This window comes from Helicoverpa zea, chromosome 17 (assembly GCF_022581195.2).
Source record: "Helicoverpa zea isolate HzStark_Cry1AcR chromosome 17, ilHelZeax1.1, whole genome shotgun sequence".
Classification (NCBI taxonomy): Eukaryota; Metazoa; Arthropoda; class Insecta; order Lepidoptera; family Noctuidae; genus Helicoverpa; species Helicoverpa zea.
Window position 1 is genome coordinate 5,659,525 of NC_061468.1, and position 19,483 is coordinate 5,679,007.

The 19,483-nt window shown below is 35.8% G+C and overlaps 1 protein-coding gene across 3 annotated transcripts in view; it reads left to right on the plus strand.

Moving 5' to 3' along the window:
* LOC124638272 (carbohydrate sulfotransferase 11) overlaps window positions 1-19,483 on the plus strand; it is a 47,225-nt gene that overhangs the window by 24,785 nt on the left and 2,957 nt on the right. For all 3 annotated transcript variants that reach the window (XM_047175202.1, XM_047175204.1, XM_047175203.1), the window contains 3 exons: window positions 17,736-17,923; window positions 18,454-18,751; window positions 18,831-19,004. In XM_047175202.1, the coding sequence (XP_047031158.1) occupies window positions 17,736-17,923; window positions 18,454-18,751; window positions 18,831-19,004 (660 nt within the window). The remainder of the gene's footprint in view (window positions 1-17,735; window positions 17,924-18,453; window positions 18,752-18,830; window positions 19,005-19,483) is intronic.

Here is a 19,483-nt window from a genome sequence, read left to right on the forward strand (position 1 = left end):
AAGGCAATTTAAAATTTGTAAAGTTTTTTTCACTGCTAAGGATTCCTTTTCTCATTTCCATTAAGACAGCTTGGAAGCGGCTTGCTTCTTTTCGAGATCGTCTGACCAACTTATTGCTGGCTATCCTACGCTGCGTTGGAATATAATAATTAACACAATACAATAGTAACCTATATATATTTGTAACTTGATATGTATCGAACAGTGTTGAACTTTGAACACTCAGTCAAAATAACATTGTAAAAAAAGACAGAAAAAAAAGTAATGGACTATTTGGCAAAGTTCAATGTCGTTAGGTCAGAATCAATCAAGGTTTCAAAACCGGTCCTAGCACTAAATGGGAGGTAACATTAAGGTTGCGATGCTTTTTCGACTGAGTAGTTTTTCTATTGTGTACTTCAAATAGATACTGATAGAGATTATGTCGAACTGTGTAAAAAATATTCCAAGTAAAACGAAAAAACATTTTACATCCTATTCTTTCCCCTTTTATTTGATCCAAAAAATAAACTACATGTAAGAAATTATACATACATGACACTTTACATTCCATTCCATGCCAGCAGGCTGCATTTAGAATTTCTGACCATAAATACGTAAGATGGATGCCCTCAGCAACATACGGGAATCTGGTAAACCTAAGTGATGCAGGAAACCAGCTGAACTGAAACTAAACTGTGTTGAAAATAGACTAGGAAACATTGTGTACGTACGTCCATATTTTATAGTCATTTGTTTGAGGGAAACATAAGAAACAGCGCTGCATGACTCTTTCATAAACGGGGCAGACGTAAATTAATTCTAAAAGTAACATATTTTCACAGTAACAATAAGATTACTCCAATTTATGAGGTTTAAAGAGCTTTTGATTCGATTTAAGCACACCACCTTTTTTAATTTACTCACAAAATAGTTTCTGACACATTTAAGTGTACCAGAAAGACGACATTAAGTTACGAATAGTGGGAGGTCATTACTCTCTCTACCCAAACACTACTGACTGAAAAGCAGTCTTCTTAGTGCTTCACAAAGGAAAAGTTTTTCATACTAGCATAACCTAACTCATTGAACCGAGGTAGTCACGGGTTAATTTTATTACTTGTCAATACGGTGTCAAAAGAGCAGTGAAATGGAATGGGTATACCTACCTATTTTTTCTACGGAAACAATAAATAAAAACCGGCCAAGTGTGAGTCGGACTCGCGCACGAAGGGTTCCGTACCATTATTTATAAAACGGACAAAAACATGTTTGTATACAACAAATATGGGAGCCCCCGAAAATATTTATTTAATTCTAGTTTTCAGTATTTGTTGTTATAGCGGCTACAAAAATACATCTGTGAAAATTTCAGCTCTCTAACTATCACGGTTCATGAGACAGCTGACAGACGGATCAGCCTGGTGACAGACGGACGGACGGGCGGACGGAGAGAGGAGCGAAAACAATAGGGTCCCGTTTTCCATTTGGGTACGGAACCCTAAAAATATAGCGAAAAATTCTTGTTTTAAAAAGCTCTGCTTGCCCTGTTTTCTAAGTTCAAAGTCTCTACAAAAGATGGATAAAAATCTCTGCATAATAAAGATGCAAGAAGTTTTTTAAACGTTCTTCTCCATAGTTCCACTCATTATAAAAACCAGGTTTTTGACGTAACACAAGAACCTGTAATAGGTCTATTTGCTTTAAGCTTTGAATTTGACTATAAGGCCTTGGAATTCCTACCACGAGCCAGATCTAAAAAAAACAAATGCAAACAACACACGACTGGACGATCAACGACTAACGAATCCTTTGGCTAAATTATACTGAGCATTCAAATAGTATAGGTACTTGCCTGACTGTATGTTCAATACATCAATTATAGACGGCCGATGGTAGAGTCTCGTACTTAATTTAATTTATATAAAAAAAAAAACAAACGATTCTTAATTATACAAGTATTGTTGATCAGCTTTCCTTTAGTATCTTTCCACTCAATCTTCGAAAACATTTTCTTTGATAACTTACCCACCTATTTAAGCTTAGTAATTTAACTTGATACTTTCATTAATCAATGAAAAACTACCATCAAACCACTAGCGAAAAGAGCCATCAATCATTAGAAGGCAGTAATTCTTTATGGAGTAAATTATACATTGTAGGTGTCAAATCCTACACTTAAGTAAGCATTAAGTTCATATCAAGTGTTTTATCTAAGTTGAATATGTCACGGTTAAGTTATCACTTAATAATCCTTGTAATCAGAAGTGTTTTGTTTGATTAAAGTAAAGGCAAAAATAATAAACTTTTTTTTTGAACCCAGATATAAGTAGTATTTATTGGACCCGACAAAAGCGGAAAACTCGTAATGAGGATATTATTAAGAAATTGTTTAAACCTAGGCAGAAGATTAGAAAATATACTGAACAGTTTCACAAATAAATGAAACGAAGGAATGTGTTTCGAGTAGTAAATAACCTCTAACCACTTCGAAACAACAAAAAAGCCAAAAATAAATTCAAATTCCTCAAACAATCGATAAACTAAGCCCTAACTCAGTACAAAATTATACCCGACATCAATAATTCAAACTATCATCGAAAACAACAAACAAAAAAAAGTTCAACAGTCAAAACCGAATAAAAACAGTGACAATTACTCTTGACCTTTACGTAAGAGAGTGGATGACGTCACCGGCCATAAATAGTGAAAGACATGGAGAACAAAATGACTAGCGGAGATGTCATAACGAAAAATCTCTTAAGAAAGTAGCGTGCCAAAATCCGAGTGTTCGGGGGACGAGAAACGTTACTGTCTCCGCCCTCAAATCAAACAAACGACTTCTTTGGAAACCGCCCATTTTTTTTGCAAAGTCAAAAATCTTCGATAGATGTGTCAAGTGGCGCCTGACCTACCTGCCTCATGTGATCTCCGGTCATATTTCCTTCCTCCGTGTGCACAGACCACAGAACACAATAGACCGGACGCGGTTCCGTATCACAAGCTTGCAAGCCCGGAGTGCTCCCTTTTGTTGCACATCCACTGACCCACTTGCAGTTGCTCTTACACCTGTTATGTAATACTGAGTAGGAAGTGCACCGTGGTTTACTAATATTTGTCATGTTCTGTTGTTAAAGCAACGAGCAATTTTTGGCGTGTAAGTAGTTGGTCCCCTTTAAGTGGGCAAGGGGCGAGAAACTGATGTTTTGCATCTTACTAGCTCCCACCCGAGGTTTATAAGATAGATGGCAGTTGCATTGGTCGCAGGTGGCAAAAGACAATCGACAGTAAATCGTTTCCCAAGGAACACCTACAATAACATTACAGAAAACCTACAATAACAATAGATAAAGCATTAAGCGTTGAACAAAAATATTATGATATGTAATAAAAGCATCTACTTCCAAGACAGACTCACTTTTCTAAGAAAAACAATGACCTAACAACCTGCAGTTGTTTCAACAATTCAATATCACCTTACACTCATCCTCATTAAAATACAAGACATCGCCAAAGGATGCGCGAGCGCACGTCAAAGGAAGTCTCCGTATTTGTCGCGTCTTCTTCCACGTAACCACATATTTACATATTCACTTGTCAGATCCGTTTCGTAGTTCATAGTCCCCAGCAGGGCTCATCAGGGCCAAGGCCTGCCGGGTCTGCGGGATTGTTCGAAAGAATTACCGCGACCCTGATACATAAAGGGCTTAAGAAGAAACATGATGAGTTTTAGTCAGTCAGAGCCTGATAGCCTCACGCTGCTAACCCACAGCGGGAAGGGTCGTATGACGATTTTCCATCAAAAAAGGCCTCATTGTTATCCTTTAGCAAACAACTATCGGACAACACTTTATAATATAGTTTTATGATATGGTTTAGACTGCCATTCGTTTTACGATAATTTCACCGGATTCAGGTCATTACGTTTATGATAAAGATTATGGTCACGAGTTGAAGATTTTGAGTTATTTATTCAGAGATATACCTATTTTATTCAGATTATTTTTTTACTGGAACTAATTGACATGTCTTATTTCAGCCGTATATTTCTACAAAAGTAGAGAGTTTGCTGGGAGGTCAATCAAAATCTTACAATTACTTACTGGAAAATCGTTAAGTTTATTTTATTACGACTATATAAGTTTGCAGTGGTCTATATTTCAATTACAATCGTTTTCAATCATAAACAAACAAGGCGTGCCCTTGCTTATTAGAGTAGAAACTGTACACGAAGATAGTAAAATTAAATTAACGACCGAATAGAAAATAAGCAGTTTGTGTAATAAAATTATGATAAGTTAGCCTGCTCGCTCGTTAAGCTTATTGTACCCTTCTATATTTTCCGCGATCTATTTGCAAAGCGGTATTATTAAAAGCCAATTAAATCAATTGACGCTATTAAAACCATAGACATAATATTAGTAAACAGGACTGCGCACCTTTATCCAAAACACGAACCGAGTGAAATAGTTAGTACGGAGGCAGTCTGTCCCTTTCTAATAGGGTGACTATGAGATTAAGCTATGTGAGACAAATCCGAATTTGCTCAGATTATTAAACGCAGATTGGTATTGAAGTTTTAACTTACGCAGTTTGTGACCTTAAGATACTTATAAAGGCTTTTAATAATTAGCGGGAATTAGCAGTATAAAAGCAGGAAGATTCGAAGTGAAGACTGTTTTTATTGTATTTCTACTTCATATACATATAGACTGATGAGCCATTTATGTCGCCTTTCTTCATTTTTTGGGAAGCTATAACAATAGTACAACAGTTTTAAAATCCATCACCCATATTTTCACTCATTACAAGAATTCATGGGCACCCTAGTTGTTTGGTTTACGAAAATGTTATTATTAGCTAACCTGTGGAACGATATATTGCGACCACCATAGGATTCACTTTTACAAGTATAAACGCAACACTTTTTCACCATTTAAATACATAGTTTAAATTGATTTAATACAAAAAATATAAACAACATTTTAAATGCTGATTACGCGCCAAGAATGTTCAGGGTTACCGCTAGAAAAAAAAAAAAAACAAAATAAGAATTTATGTTGTTTATGTTTTAAGAATAATAATTTATATAAATAATTTATTCGTATAATAAATTAATGCGATTTTTCTTAATTTGTTGACTTACAATTGTTAAAATAAGATAAAAATATATGTGATTCAATTGTTTTTTTGGGAAGACAAAACTGTTGATCACAACATTTTTTTATGCTGGCAAGGTGTTAGAAAGAGACAAACGGCTATGAGTGTAACTAACTTTGGCTTTCTTATAAGCTCGTGTTCATTTGATAGATTACATATTTTGATATCTGAACTTCACTCACTCTTATTTATGTGTAGTACCTATATCTTTATTTTCTATTTGTGAGTTCGGTTCAATCTACGAGTCTCAGAGACCTAAAATCATGTCAAGTATAGAGACTCCACAAAAAACATTGGGTCCGCATTATAAACCTCGTTATCAACCACAATGGACAACAATGCAGAAATTAAGAAATTTTTACGAGCAGATTTTGGCTAAACCCGCCATAATGAGGGTAAACATTACTATCAGTTGTAAACAAGTTTATACTCTTCATAGTGAAGGTTAAAAACATTGTGGGAGTATTATCTAAAACTGCAGAATAAAGGATTTAGAACGAGCAGGTTTGGGAAGTCAAGCGAACTCGCCCACTGGGTTTGTTAAAATAAGTCAGTAAATTAATTACAAAATATGTACATGCACAACATTGCCACGTATTAACACGTGCCTTACAAAGAAAAATTGTTCTACTCTCAATCCAAGAATATTGAGCGTTAATTTCTTATGATGATATGTCGAATTTCAGTTGGATGTAGTTCACACACATTGACCAACATCATGTTGGACTGCAATGCATTATTTTTTAAAGAATGCGCACACTCTGTGGCCTCTGTACTCTATTTGGATACATAGTCTCTTAACAACTTCCCTGTCCCATGAATCATATGATACTCACCATTGTTTAACTATGGTGTGTACATCATGGACAGTGCAGTGGTTAAACTACAATATATTAATTTCTTTAAAAGTCGTTTCAACCAGCAAGAAGTATGTAGAACTTACAACACTTAGAAATTGCTATATCTTCACCTAACAACAGCCTTCCCCATTCTTCCCCACACATATAGCTTAAAAGATACACGTGCCTAGTTTGCGGTTATACCTCGCTCCGTCTAACCCAAATCCGTTTGTCATAACTTAGCATAATAATCCGCATAATGATAGGCCTGAGCCACAACTTCCTCCGTACGACTGACATGGGTCTTATCATGGCTCGTGTTTTGTACGTTCTCCATGTTATGATGGTACTTGTAAAACATGGAGTTTGACTTATCTTCTTGATAAGGTGTGATGGTAATGAATGTCTTGCTAGTGGTACTTATGACTTTTTTACCAACTTATGATACCATAGAGATAAAGTCATTTCATTCCTTCAAAATGATGTATGGTGTGCAATAGCAATCTCATCGACAATTTTATTGATATAGGTGACTAAGTACCACCTTTGACATGCATGCTCAGAAAAGCTGGCCAGCAGGGCGTCTCTCTATTGAAATGAGCTTAGTAATTCTAAAAATTTAGCAAATAGGCGATCGTCTTTTGTTTAAATACAATATGATTGACGACAATATTTTTTTCAAAAATAGAAGACATTGTATTAGGCTTCATTTGTTTGTCAAACAACATCTGTGCGTGCCAGTTGCCATGACAATATAAATGACATGTTTGAACATTGTACACGCCCAAAAGTAGTAGGTCATGCAAATGTTTGTCATGTTCATGTAAGATTGAACCTATGACCGTGAGCTATAAGCGGTCGGTTAGACAAGTTACATGACTACATTACATAATGAGTACCTATATAATTGATGTACTCGCATTTAGTATGACAAGGAAAATCTTAAAAATGTTTGCCTCATTGAGCCATTAGCATTTCTGATTTTAATGCAGCTATTTTAACATTTAAGCAAAGACGAAAGCATGAAATCCAAAGGAACAAGACACCTAGAGCTTTAATAATTTTCTATATTGGAAAACATCTTCGAAAAATATCTTTATAAGAATTCAAGGCTACATACCTAACAAATAAAAATAGCTAACATTTTTTATGCAGGTTGCCTGCATAAAAAATGATGACTTGTATTTGAACAGGTGCAAAAACTATTATGTATTCAGAAGATTATACAATCGAAAACAAAATTAACATTAAGAATTGAAGAACAAAATATTTACAAAACACCTACAAAAATTAGGGGTCCAAATATTATAAAGACTGACCGCAAAGGTTAGTAGGTAGAGAGAGTAGGTACATTATAGTAATGTTCTGTATTATATCTTCACTACTATCAAATACTGTATATAGGTAATGCTAACAAAAATATTTTCATACCATTACATGTCATGAATGACCCGCTGTATTAAATTGGTAGCACATGGCAAGTAACCCCGGTAACCTTGTTTGGCAACAGGAACACTTTGTTAACCGACAGTAAACAGATGAATTATGAACAATGCAGTGAATGCTAGGGAAATTAGGTTAATAGGTACTTTCGAAGTAGCTGCGGCAAATAGTGGCGAACATGGGATTATAAACAAATTAGAAGGGCCTGTATTAAATTGTAGACTCGTTACTAGAGCATATTACAATTGCGAAAGTATCTCTATCTGTCTGTCGGGCTTTCACGCCAAAACTACTGCACCAATTTATTTCAGAGCTCAAGAACTAAAGATTTCTTGATAGCAGAACGGCTAAACTTAAGTATAGTATCAAATACAGTTAGAGATTAACAAACCTGGTAATCAAATACCAATTCAGATATCAAAGAACCGCTAGAAAACTAGTCCGATTACGGATACGAAAATGATCGAGTAAGTAAACAGGTTCTAATTGCATTAAACGAGTTAACGATTAAACCACTTTTGATGCGAGATAAGCTGCATCAATGACATTGATTGCAGTCGGTAACTCGCTTCCACACTTTCTACTTAAGGTACAGTCGCGCTGCGGACGAGACGGCAAAAAGACGTTCGAAATGGTTTCCAATTAATTCGTAAAGGAATCCTGCTCTGCTTGTATGTGTTTTATTGGTCACACGTCTTTTAAATATTATTGCCATTTGCTAGATAATTATATAATGATTTCTTTAGTATTTTCTTTGCTTTAGTGCCTACCTATGTAGCTTTTGGATCCGAAGAGAAAAAGTTCTCATTCTGTGTAGGTCATGAATACTTGAGAACTTAGATAAACTCTAGGTTGATCGAAATGTACAGTTAACGCGTTCACAAACGTTGTATTTTTTTCTGAAGTTCTCTATACATAAAAGTGATAATGCTAAAAACTCCACCGTTCTTTAAAAAAATTCTAAAGAATTTTCAAACCTTGTTCTTCACAGCTCATACAGTGGGCAGTAGCAAAAACGATTAACGAGAAAATAAATCGAAGTCTGGATCAAACTGGAGATTAATCCCCAACTTTCAAGATACGGAACCGTCGCGTTGGTAATAGAGCCGCTCAATTTCTATTAATACTTCCAATTTACCGATAATAGTTTACGAGAGCAAGACGGACAGTTATCGATGAAACATGTTATCGAGAGATTGGCTACTGCGCACCGTGTTGAAAATTCGATTTCTGTTTCAGCAAATATTTGTTTCTACCAGCGTATTTCAGGTCTGTTTATGAGAAGTGTATTTTACTTAATTTGCCCACAGCATTCTGTCATACTTTATTTATTCTTTCCTTTAAAAACCTTAGACTCTATGCGTCATGGTACTTCGTCTTCGTTCTATTTCGTCACCACGTTTTAAAAAGGATATCCCATGTTGGCATCTAATCGGTTTCCTCTTGATAAAATATGCGCCTCGATTTATCTTAAAAGATGTGAAAAATATGCTCTTCTAAAGCATCCAGTCTGATAACGGCTCATGTCATCATTCTAAACACATGATCTATACACCGGTAGCATGTTTATGAAAATGTGGTTAGAAATATGTTTTGACAGAATCTTTCAACGACTTATGGTCCATAAGTCGTTGAATATATTTTATACTGGTGTTCTTTTTTAGTATGGTGGCAATGGATGAAAATGCTCTCAGGGGGGGTAAAACCCAGTGAAACAGTTCAAAGTGCATCTCAGTGACACAGAAACATATATGTCACAGTTAATTTAACACATTGTCGCCTCACCAGTGCAGTGTAGGATTGTAGGCGCTCCCCAGTACTGGCCTACAAATCATAAATAAAATACTCTGACCGGCCTTCGAGCGACCGATTCAGTGGGCCGTGAATCATGGCCCCTAGTAAATCATTGTTATGATATTATCGTCTAACAAATGTATATAAATTAGTAAGGCAACTAGACCTAAACAGCTAAGCCATTCAGCGAACTTGTTACAAAGTCAAGGCTGCGATTGAAATTGCTGACATTCCAAATTGGTAGTGCTTGACTTTATGGATAATGTCATACATAATAATAATAGAGGTCTTTATTCTTTAACAGGTCTCTAACCTAAATCTATCGAGTAGGTACCTAAGTTTGTCTGCTTTCTCGAACCTGGCCAAACTTTAACTTCTGGGAAATAATTGCCTATCAACAGTGAACCAAACGTTTGTCCACCAGTCAAGAGCTAGTCGATGACTGTGTGCAAAGGGTGATCTTTGGCCAAATGTATCTGAACCAAACCGTCTTGGACTCGTTCCACGTGGACCTTGTAATGACACAAATAACAACAGCTGCATCTCATCTAGTATAAGTGCTAATTTATATTTAGGGCTATTTGCAATCGAACCCGTGGAATATTCCTGGGTCCCGTTAGGCTTCTCAAATTACTCAACTCGATGGTAAATCTGTTTGTCATTAAGAAGAAAGAAGCTCAATTGTTGGGGATTGGGTCACCTTTGCTTTCTCGGACAAGAGTCCTTCCCCATCATCATTGAGAAGATATTATTAAGTAGGTAGATCATCTTGATCCTGGCACAAGGCGCAACCATGTATTTCCTCGTATATAAAACACGGCACCAACGCTTTTAAATTTATTTTGACAGTCCCCCACGCCTTAATTTTTGTAGGCAGGCACCTGACTTTTGGCACGGCATGTTAACATAGACAATGACGTGACGGGGCCAACGCCCCACAGAGAATAGTTCACGTATGTAGATATACAGCGTAGATATTCTATAGTTGTAGGCATAATGCGCGTTGCGTGTGTAAGCTAAATCACGGTACACACTTTGTGAATAAAGTAGAACCTTGAAACTAAACATTTGTAGTCAAACAACGGTTGCTATCTTTCTGATTAGAGCTCGTATAGTAAGTACAGTTAATACGCATTTTTTGAAAAAAATATGTTACTTCTGAAAATATAACATTTCAGCGTAACATGTCAGCAGAAAAGAGCTTATGACTCTACTATGACTTATTCGATCAATGCCTCTATCAGTTCAATTCAGACCTTTCATCTCATAATACGAAGATAATGAATATGATGTTCCCATCCTTCTTTTGGATATTGCTTCAGGTAGGTATTTCCTTCATCCTCCTCTTTCCTTCTTCACTTCGTTCTACAAAGAGCTGTTCAAGATAGTAATTTGAATTCATTGTCCTGTTAAGAGCCATGCCAAGAGTCCCTAACATTTTACCTTAAAGCTGGACTAAATGAAAGTAGTTACACATAAAATTCCTGCGTTATCTAACATGCCAACCAATTAACTGCATACCATTATATCACAGCCATTACCTAGGAACGTAGCTGTCCACGAGAAACCTTAATAAGTAGCAGTAGCGAAATTGCAGAACACTTTCTAGGCGCATCTTGGCACTAACTCTTGGTGCGTAGGTCTTGTACTTATGTACATTACTTTCACTTAAACTTTCCAACACGGACTCTCCCTGTCCCCATTTGAGTACAACAGATGTTCCCACTTTCAAAAATAACAGGATCCTTACTTAATGTTATCAATTCGAAAGTAAAGTGTTTGGTATCGGATTTGGTACACAGATAGGCTTGAAAATGTACATAGGCTACTGTTTTCCCGGGTGCAAGAAATAGTTCCCACGGGGTGAGTGAGTGAGGCTGGAATCGTAGGAGGCAGCTAGTATAACTACAAAACTTTTACAGGCAATGGATTTTTATCTCACTCATTATATGAAAGCAATTCTTCTTCCTGTCCTGTTCCCAATTTTATTTGGGGTCGGAGCAATACGTCTTCCGCTTCCTTTCTCCCTGTCTCTTGTCATAATGACACTCAATCCCTTCTTATTCGTGTATGAAAGCAATCAATGTAAGTATATATTTTTTAACTTAATTATTCTTTTTATAGATTTCCATCTTAGCCTCCTCGAGGCGGTATATAAATATTGCATGAATACTAAAAGAATACAAATACTAAAAAACTGGATTCTACTTCGCATACTTAATTATGTAAATCGACCAGTCCATTTTTACAATTTGCACCTGGTAAAAATAAAAACGTGTTAATTGAGTACCTCGTCGTTCTATTCAATAAATAAGATGATATTTTTTTAATATTCAAATTGTAGATTCTTCCATCTCATACGTAGAGATAGGACTTTTGTAATAAATAAATTCCTTATTTAAATCATAAATATTAAAAACAATTCCAAACAAAAGACAATCGAGGCCAAATATTTGTGGTCCAAATAGGACCCTTTGATTTCACAAACTTTTTTTTCGTCTTTAGGAAAAGGTAGGAACAGTAATAAGGACTCTTTATAAGTGAAAGCTGTATTCAAAATCGAAACCGCTTGTTACGTGTAACGGATACCGGTAATCCTTTATGCTTACTGTTACTGTAAATATAAATAATACTTACTATATTATATGCAATAATGAAAAATAAATGGATTATTCAAGTCGTAAAATAATACTTTCCTAACTTTTAATGATTATTTCCTACTAGCTTCTGCCAGCGACTTCGTCCGCGTTAGATTCGGACTTTGTGCAAAGAGAGGAAGAAATAATAATCACCAGCCTATCTAATTATCTAAATCTATGCGTACCTAGCCTATTACTACTTAGCTGTAACAACTAAAGCTACACACGTGACGGAAGCTTAAAAAATGGAGTTATTACTCCCGTTTTTCCAACATTTCCCATCACTGCTCTGCTCCTGTTGAAAAGTCGTGGTGGCCTAGTGGGCAAAGAACCAACCTCTCAAGTACGAGGGCGCGGGTTCGATTCCAGGTCAGGCAAGTACCAATGCAACTTTTCTAAGTTTGTATGTACTTTCTAAGTATATCTTAGACACCAATGACTGTGTTTCGGATGGCACGTTAAACTGTAGGTCCCGGCTGTCATTGAACATCCTTGGCAGTCGTTACGGGTAGTCAGAAGCCAAGTAAGTCTGTCACCAGTCTAACCAAGGGGTATCGGGTTGCCCGGGTAACTGGGTTAAGGAGGTCAGATAGGCAGTCGCTTCTTGTAAAGCACTGGTACTCAGCTGAATCCGGTTAGACTGGAAGCCGACCCCAACATAGTTGGGAAAAGGCTCGGAGGATGGCTCTGCTCCTGTTGGTCGTAGCGTGATGAAATGTATCCTCTAACCTGCCCAGGAGTATGAAGAATGTTTGTGCCAAGTTTCATTAAAATCCGCCGAGTAGTTTTTGTTTCCATAACGAACATACAGACAGACAGACAGACAAAAATTTTACTGATTGCATTTTTGGCATCAGTATCGATCACTAAGCACCCTCTGATAGATATTTTGGAAATATATTTAATGTACAGAATTGACCTCTCTACAGATTTATTATAAGTATAGAATAGATTTAAATGGCTAGACGTGACGTAGGTAATACCCTAAAAAATCGGATGAATAGTTTTATCGGTATTTATATCCATCCAAACCTAAGTTTCGATATGACCCAATTTACCCAAGAATTTCACTGTAATTTTACAAAAAGTAGCACAAAATACTTAGTATCGTTTTCATAGGGAGTTCGCGTGCTTCCAGGCTGTTATAAAACAAATCCAATAACTTTAAGCGGCGATAAAACGTATTCATCCCATTCATGGAAAGTCATTCTGTTTAATGCATTCACTTGCAACACAATTGTGCATCTCGCTTACAAATGCAAATAGGAAGACATTATAATTTCTGACACTTACGCGAACATGAGACATTTAAATAAAACTACTTTCATGGATTTTATCTCGATTATATTAATATTATTTAATCCCGACGTTCCGGATCCTTTACAGAATCCATGGTCTAGCAGACTAAGGTGTTGGTCGAACCCGATTCACGCAGAACGAGCTTATAACAAAAAGTGTAAAGAAAATTCATATTTTACTCCAAAATATATTTGACTTTAATAGTAATACCTACATCCATTCCAGTAATAGTTGAAAATGCAACAAATTCACAAGCTAATTTATCACCTATGGATTGATTAAAGAAAGTTCACCATATAATACCTATAACAGAATAAATAATTGTTCCTCATTTATTATGATTTATATACCTTTCATCCTTCCACCATAAAGTTAATGGTAAACTTGAATGAAAGTTGTATTTTAATGGTTTCCTCACTTTTGATGCAGCGGAAATGCAATAGAAATGAAATATTAATCCAAGTTCAGTTCAGAATAAATTCCTAAAATAAAAATACATAGTAAAAGGAATTCAAAATATTTTCGTGACCCTTTGGAGCAAAGTGCTTACTACGTGTAGTGCGTGAAATGCTTTGATTTATTTCACAGATTTTATAGGTGAAATAAATCTTAAATAAGTAGGTACCTACCTATTTACTTACTCAAAGGTATTTCAGTTGAGTTCGAAAATAGATTTTAAAGGAAAACAATAGCTAATCAATAGAAACACTTGAATTTCTGACTTCATTTATGTAAAATGAACATAGGTAATTATCATTAGTAGGTAACTAGACTTTCACAAGTGCTGTTTACGAGTTTATAAGTAAACGAGATTTATATAAATTCTGACGTCACCAGTATAATATTTACATGAATAATATATTATTTACTGAAAACATACAAACATTCGTTATCTGATGTTCCGTATCAAGACAATCTTAGATATCCTTGTTATAGGCCATCGCGTGTCAATTCGCAATGCATGTCACTTCTTCGTCATCTTCTGCTGTGTATTTCGAGTTGGAAATATATGCTCAACTTGGTACATATTTTGGTATCATCTAACCATTTTATAAGCCGTGGCTAAGAATACGGTTAGTTGAGATAAAAAAAAGGTTAAAGTCATTTATTCAAAGTAGGCTGAAAATTTGCAGTTTTCTAAAAACCTACATGCATTGATTTTTTAAAAATAAAACTTTGTACAAATCCGCCCATTTGCCAGGTTTAGATTACCATTGCCACGGGTTAAGTAGGTACATCAAAGAGTGATAAGTAATATAATTAGTGTTTGTCTTGGAGTGGATCTCCACTGGGTATTTGGACTAGATTTACTAGTAAGACGAAGCAAAGGAGAATGATAAGCTATTATATAAATAGGTATACCTTTGAGAATTAGGAAATTAACCTATGAAAAAACCTATCCCTAGTTTGCTACGCCTCGTGGGCTTGAAATTAACATTAAATTAAAAGTGGGCTTAGTTTATCATTTGTTGCGTTTGATTTTGCATTTGACAGTACCATGAAAATAACTTCTGTCGTTTATCAGTGACGTTTTTAAATAACCCTGTAGGTACTTCTGTGTACCTAATCATTTGCATGCACGCATACAATGTACCTATACATAAGGTAATCATACTTAAGTGCATATTGTAGTTGTGACTAGGGCATCAAGCCAATAATTAAAAATATTTTCCAGAAAAATGCTACGTGGTTGTCACTTAGTGTAGAATGCGAAATGAGTTTGTCTTTTAATACTGAATACCTATAGTTACTAGTTCTGTTTCATGCAGTGCAAAGTGCCTTTAGCATTTACACATATAAACAACTCTTAATGTGCAATTAGTAAAATAGTATTTTGAAATAAACTTATAAAAGCAGGTGCGGTTAAACATAGGTGCGCCTGAAACGAATTAATATTTTAATATGTTGGATAGTCTCACAGGATTACTAATGATTAATGAATGAATAATGAAACACGAACAAACAACATTACACAAACATAACATTAATTAAATTAATTAGTAAAAAACAATTGATAATTCACGCGAATCAACGAGTTGTTTCAGTCTAAATTATTAACACTCGGCTCGCTATGGCATGACAAATAATTAATTAGTGAAAGTTGACAATGTTTGTCATGATAACATTTTAATTGGCAACACATACATACATTCGATAGAAGCATGTGATATTTAAAAATTAAATACTTGTATCATGCCCTATTTTTTGGATCTAGGCCTACCTATAATAAAAACAAAAGAAGGTCCAGGTAATACCTGCCTCCATATTAACAATGAGTTTTCATTATAAAAAAAAAACAACAAAGTTCCATAGACAACACGGAGATTTGAACGTAATCCATTATTAGATGCGCTAGTACTTAACGGGTCTAGTTCTTGCGAAGTCATGGCGTGGAAAAAATACTTTTTGCATATCAACGACGATTATATCATTCACACTACACGTTTTTTTATCGTCTATTTTTAACGGTTTTTAAAAGAAAATCCTAGCCTCTGCTTTCGAATTAAGAACTACGACGAAAATACCCTGGGTAAGGCACTCAAGCCACAGCTAGTAAAAAAATAATATAGAAAACTACGCCCTTAAATCTTTTGTAACGTCTATCACTATAGCAATAAAACTGTCTCGGAAAATATAAAGCGGGGAAGCCTGGATGTTAAAAGTATGAACGTATACCTACTTACGTACAAATACTCCCCCACAATAGAGGTTGAGGATCTATTCAAACAGTTTTACGAGCTCAGTTTTCCTCTACAAACACGCTACTTAAAGTTCTTAAGCTTGATAGACGTGCCTACATGTATACGAGTATTACATGTACCTAACCTGCAAATAATGACGTGAATATTTTATCGTAGCTATAACAAATCTTGTAGCTCCATTTTCAGTTTTGATTTTTGACATCTCCGTAATAAATACTGACTAATAATAAACACCTATAAATCTAAACTGTGTATAAATAAATCATCTGTTAATGTGTTGTGTGAAATGTCAGTCAGCCGTCTAAAATATTTGCAGAAACGCCCGCCAGAGTTTTTTTTCGCATCCTGTAGCGTCATCGATTTGTTTCAATAAATAATAGAATCACCTTCTACTGATTCGAATCACCTCCTACTGATTCTTATTAACTTATTCGATTACTGGTCCTACAATTGTGTTTTGTGAACCATGATCATAAATAGAAGCAGACCTATCCAGTAAATAAATACATCACAGCTTAAGAAAATATCCCCACTATTTCTGCTAGTAAGTGCAAATAAACGTTTCATCAAAGGGAGTTAAATCTTAATAAAATAAAAGGCTTGAGAGCGCTTGCTCCGAGATATTTCTTTAATGAAGCATCCGTCACGGAATGTCTTGGTTCACGGTCTTTAATTAAGGCAGAATTCGCATTTAATGAATCCTGCACTTCAGCCAACATCGCTTTCGAGCTTAAAATTATATCTTGAAGATATTTGTTATTATGCTATCATTCTATCAACGAGATTTATTGACTGAGCGTAGATTTTTCATTAAGCTTCTGCATTCTTGTTGAGATTCAATTCAATTTAGAAAGGAGATTGACTTGCTAGATAGCAGGGCGCGACAAACGTCTGTCTACAGCTGCCTGTAAATGATCAATAAATTATCTTGTCTTTTAAGAATAATGATATTGTTTTGAAACGATTTAAGTCTGCGTTATTTCTGTTTGAATAGGTTTCAACGTAAGTCAACTGCAGCTATTTAGTACGATTACTTAGGTTTACTTAGAAGAAGTTTGCATACACAAAGATAGTCACACGGTTATTTTAAGGTATTATGGATAGGATTAGGATTAGGATTATTAGGATCTGAGGTATTACATATCAATAAGTACGTGTTTAATAACATGTCTGACTGATCTAAGCATTAACGTAAAAACTAAACATTTTTGCTAATGCAAATTAAATAACCTATTCAAATAACTTTTCGTTCAAGCATTGAAAGTATTATTACCTACTCTGAAATTATCGGCTATTTACGGAACTAATACATACCGTGAACTTGCAATGCAATCAATTTCACTTAAAATTACTTGGCAACTACGAGTACCTATCCATATACTCTTAAGTATCTATTTGGCCTTTTCCTTCTTCCTTTAAAAAGAAAATAACTCAAATGTATTCACCGCCTTACCATATGAAATTCTTTCGTAAATACCTCGTTTAGATAAGTAAACTACAGTCAAGAAAAACCTGTAAATGCGCCATCAAACACGAAGGGTTGACAGTTACAAATGCAGCATGTTTTTCTAGAATACCCCGTGCTCCTGGCCTGGTTTCCATCGCTTTCCTCAACCGCTATGTGACACGGAATATGCTATTATATCCTGGAGAACTTTTATTGCAATAGGGACTTAAGACTATGGACTTTCTTGCTAACTTTTTTTAGTAACGTGGCAATCGTCTGCATTAACAGATAATCCTCATTATATAAATGCATCATTTAATTGTGATAAACTTTAATTAATAAGTAAGCTTGGAAATACTAAAATAAAATTACCTAAGTGACGAACCGAAAACTCCAGCCTTTACTTGAAATTAATTTCAACCTTTTGTTCTAGTATGTATTCGAGAACGGTTCCCGGAATGACGGACTCCTGACACGGGAGAAGTTCATGGAGGTGAACTCTCGAATGGACGATCGACGGGAGTTCTTGAAGACTCAGTGCAGTAAGCTTGGCCTGGACACCTCCAGTCACAAGTCTAACGCCTGGGAGTTCCTCATTAATAGGCAGTACCATGTTATATGGTAAGAGATTATTAATAATAATAATAGGCCGACATGTCATCATCATCATCATCTCAGCCATAGGACGTCCACTGCTGAACATAGCATAGGCCTCCTCCTTTGATCTCCACAGATACCTGTTGGAGGCGACCTGCATCCAGCGTCGGCCGACATAATATTAAGCCTGAATGTAACTTTGTTTGCTCATGTACACTGAGTATGAACCCCTTCAATAACAGCCAGTAGTTAATAACAAAGGTTTATGATAATCAAGGATTAGTTATCGGAGTGGTTATAGCAGGGCTGATAGAAGTTGATAAAAGTTCAAGCCTCTTTATGACTTCTGGGATATTACTAATAAAGTTTACTGTTTCCATGCCATGCCCAAGTATAGTCTGAAATGATTTTTCAAGTTCATTCACTTAGCCGAAGGTGTATAATTAATTTGACGGGTTTTGAGAATTTGGCTTTTGCGTGTGTCTCAGCTGTTTTGCATTATTACAAAACATCGGGCAAATAGCCAGAATTAACTAACCAGATTTTCTTTGCAGGTGCAACATATTCAAGGCAGCATCAACATCATGGATGTACAACTTCAACCTGATGGCAAATTACACTGCTGCCTTCTTAGACAAAACAAAAGAAGTACCATTGCAATTAGCAAGAAGGAAATACGCGAGGCCCACCACAGAAATGATTAAAAAGGCCCAAGGGGACTCCATCACGTTCCTCATTGTCAGACACCCGCTAGAAAGATTAGCGTCAGCCTACAACGACAAAATTGTGCACGCGTGGCCAAAGTCCTTCCATGATAAAATGGGTCATAGGATCATTAAGAAATATAGAAAGGTACAACAAATTCTACATAGATAGCTTAAGTAGCTAACTTTTCCTTCAACTGTTGAATCTATTGATGTTATCTTTCTAGCAATCAGACAAGAGCCGCACGGAGAAGTACCCGGTGTTTGAGGAGTTCGTGTCGTACGTGTTGGACGAGGCGAAAGCAAAACGTTCTCTCGACATGCACTGGACACCCTACACCACATTCTGCACACCGTGCAAGTTCAATTTCGATGTTATCCTTAAGTTTGAGACACTGGATGTAAGTAAACTTACGATATTTATGCTATGCTAGATAACTTTTAAGAGTAATCACTGCCAGATATCCTATCGGAACAAAAACAATTTATCTTCTTGCTGCATAAAATTGGATAGACTCACTCATTTGAATAATTTCATTACACATTTGGCATGTAGCCTGCATCAATTTGAAAAACGTTCCAGCAAACTGATGAAGCGAATACTATTTTAATGGTGCATTAAACATTTTTTCGATCCAATTCATCCCACAAGGCAAAGTTTTAAGTGAGCGTGAAATGGGCAACCGGGCAAGCGGTCAACAGTGGAATGATAAATAATGACTGGATCCCGACCGCACGCTTTTGCCAATGCGGTTTCACATCCGTTCGGCTTAGCATTTCCAATTCCATTTTAATAGCGGACTCTAGCATAGAAACCTTCAACGTCGTAGATGAACCACCCTGCTTTGAAATCTTTGCCAAACAAAAACCAGTTTTCTTT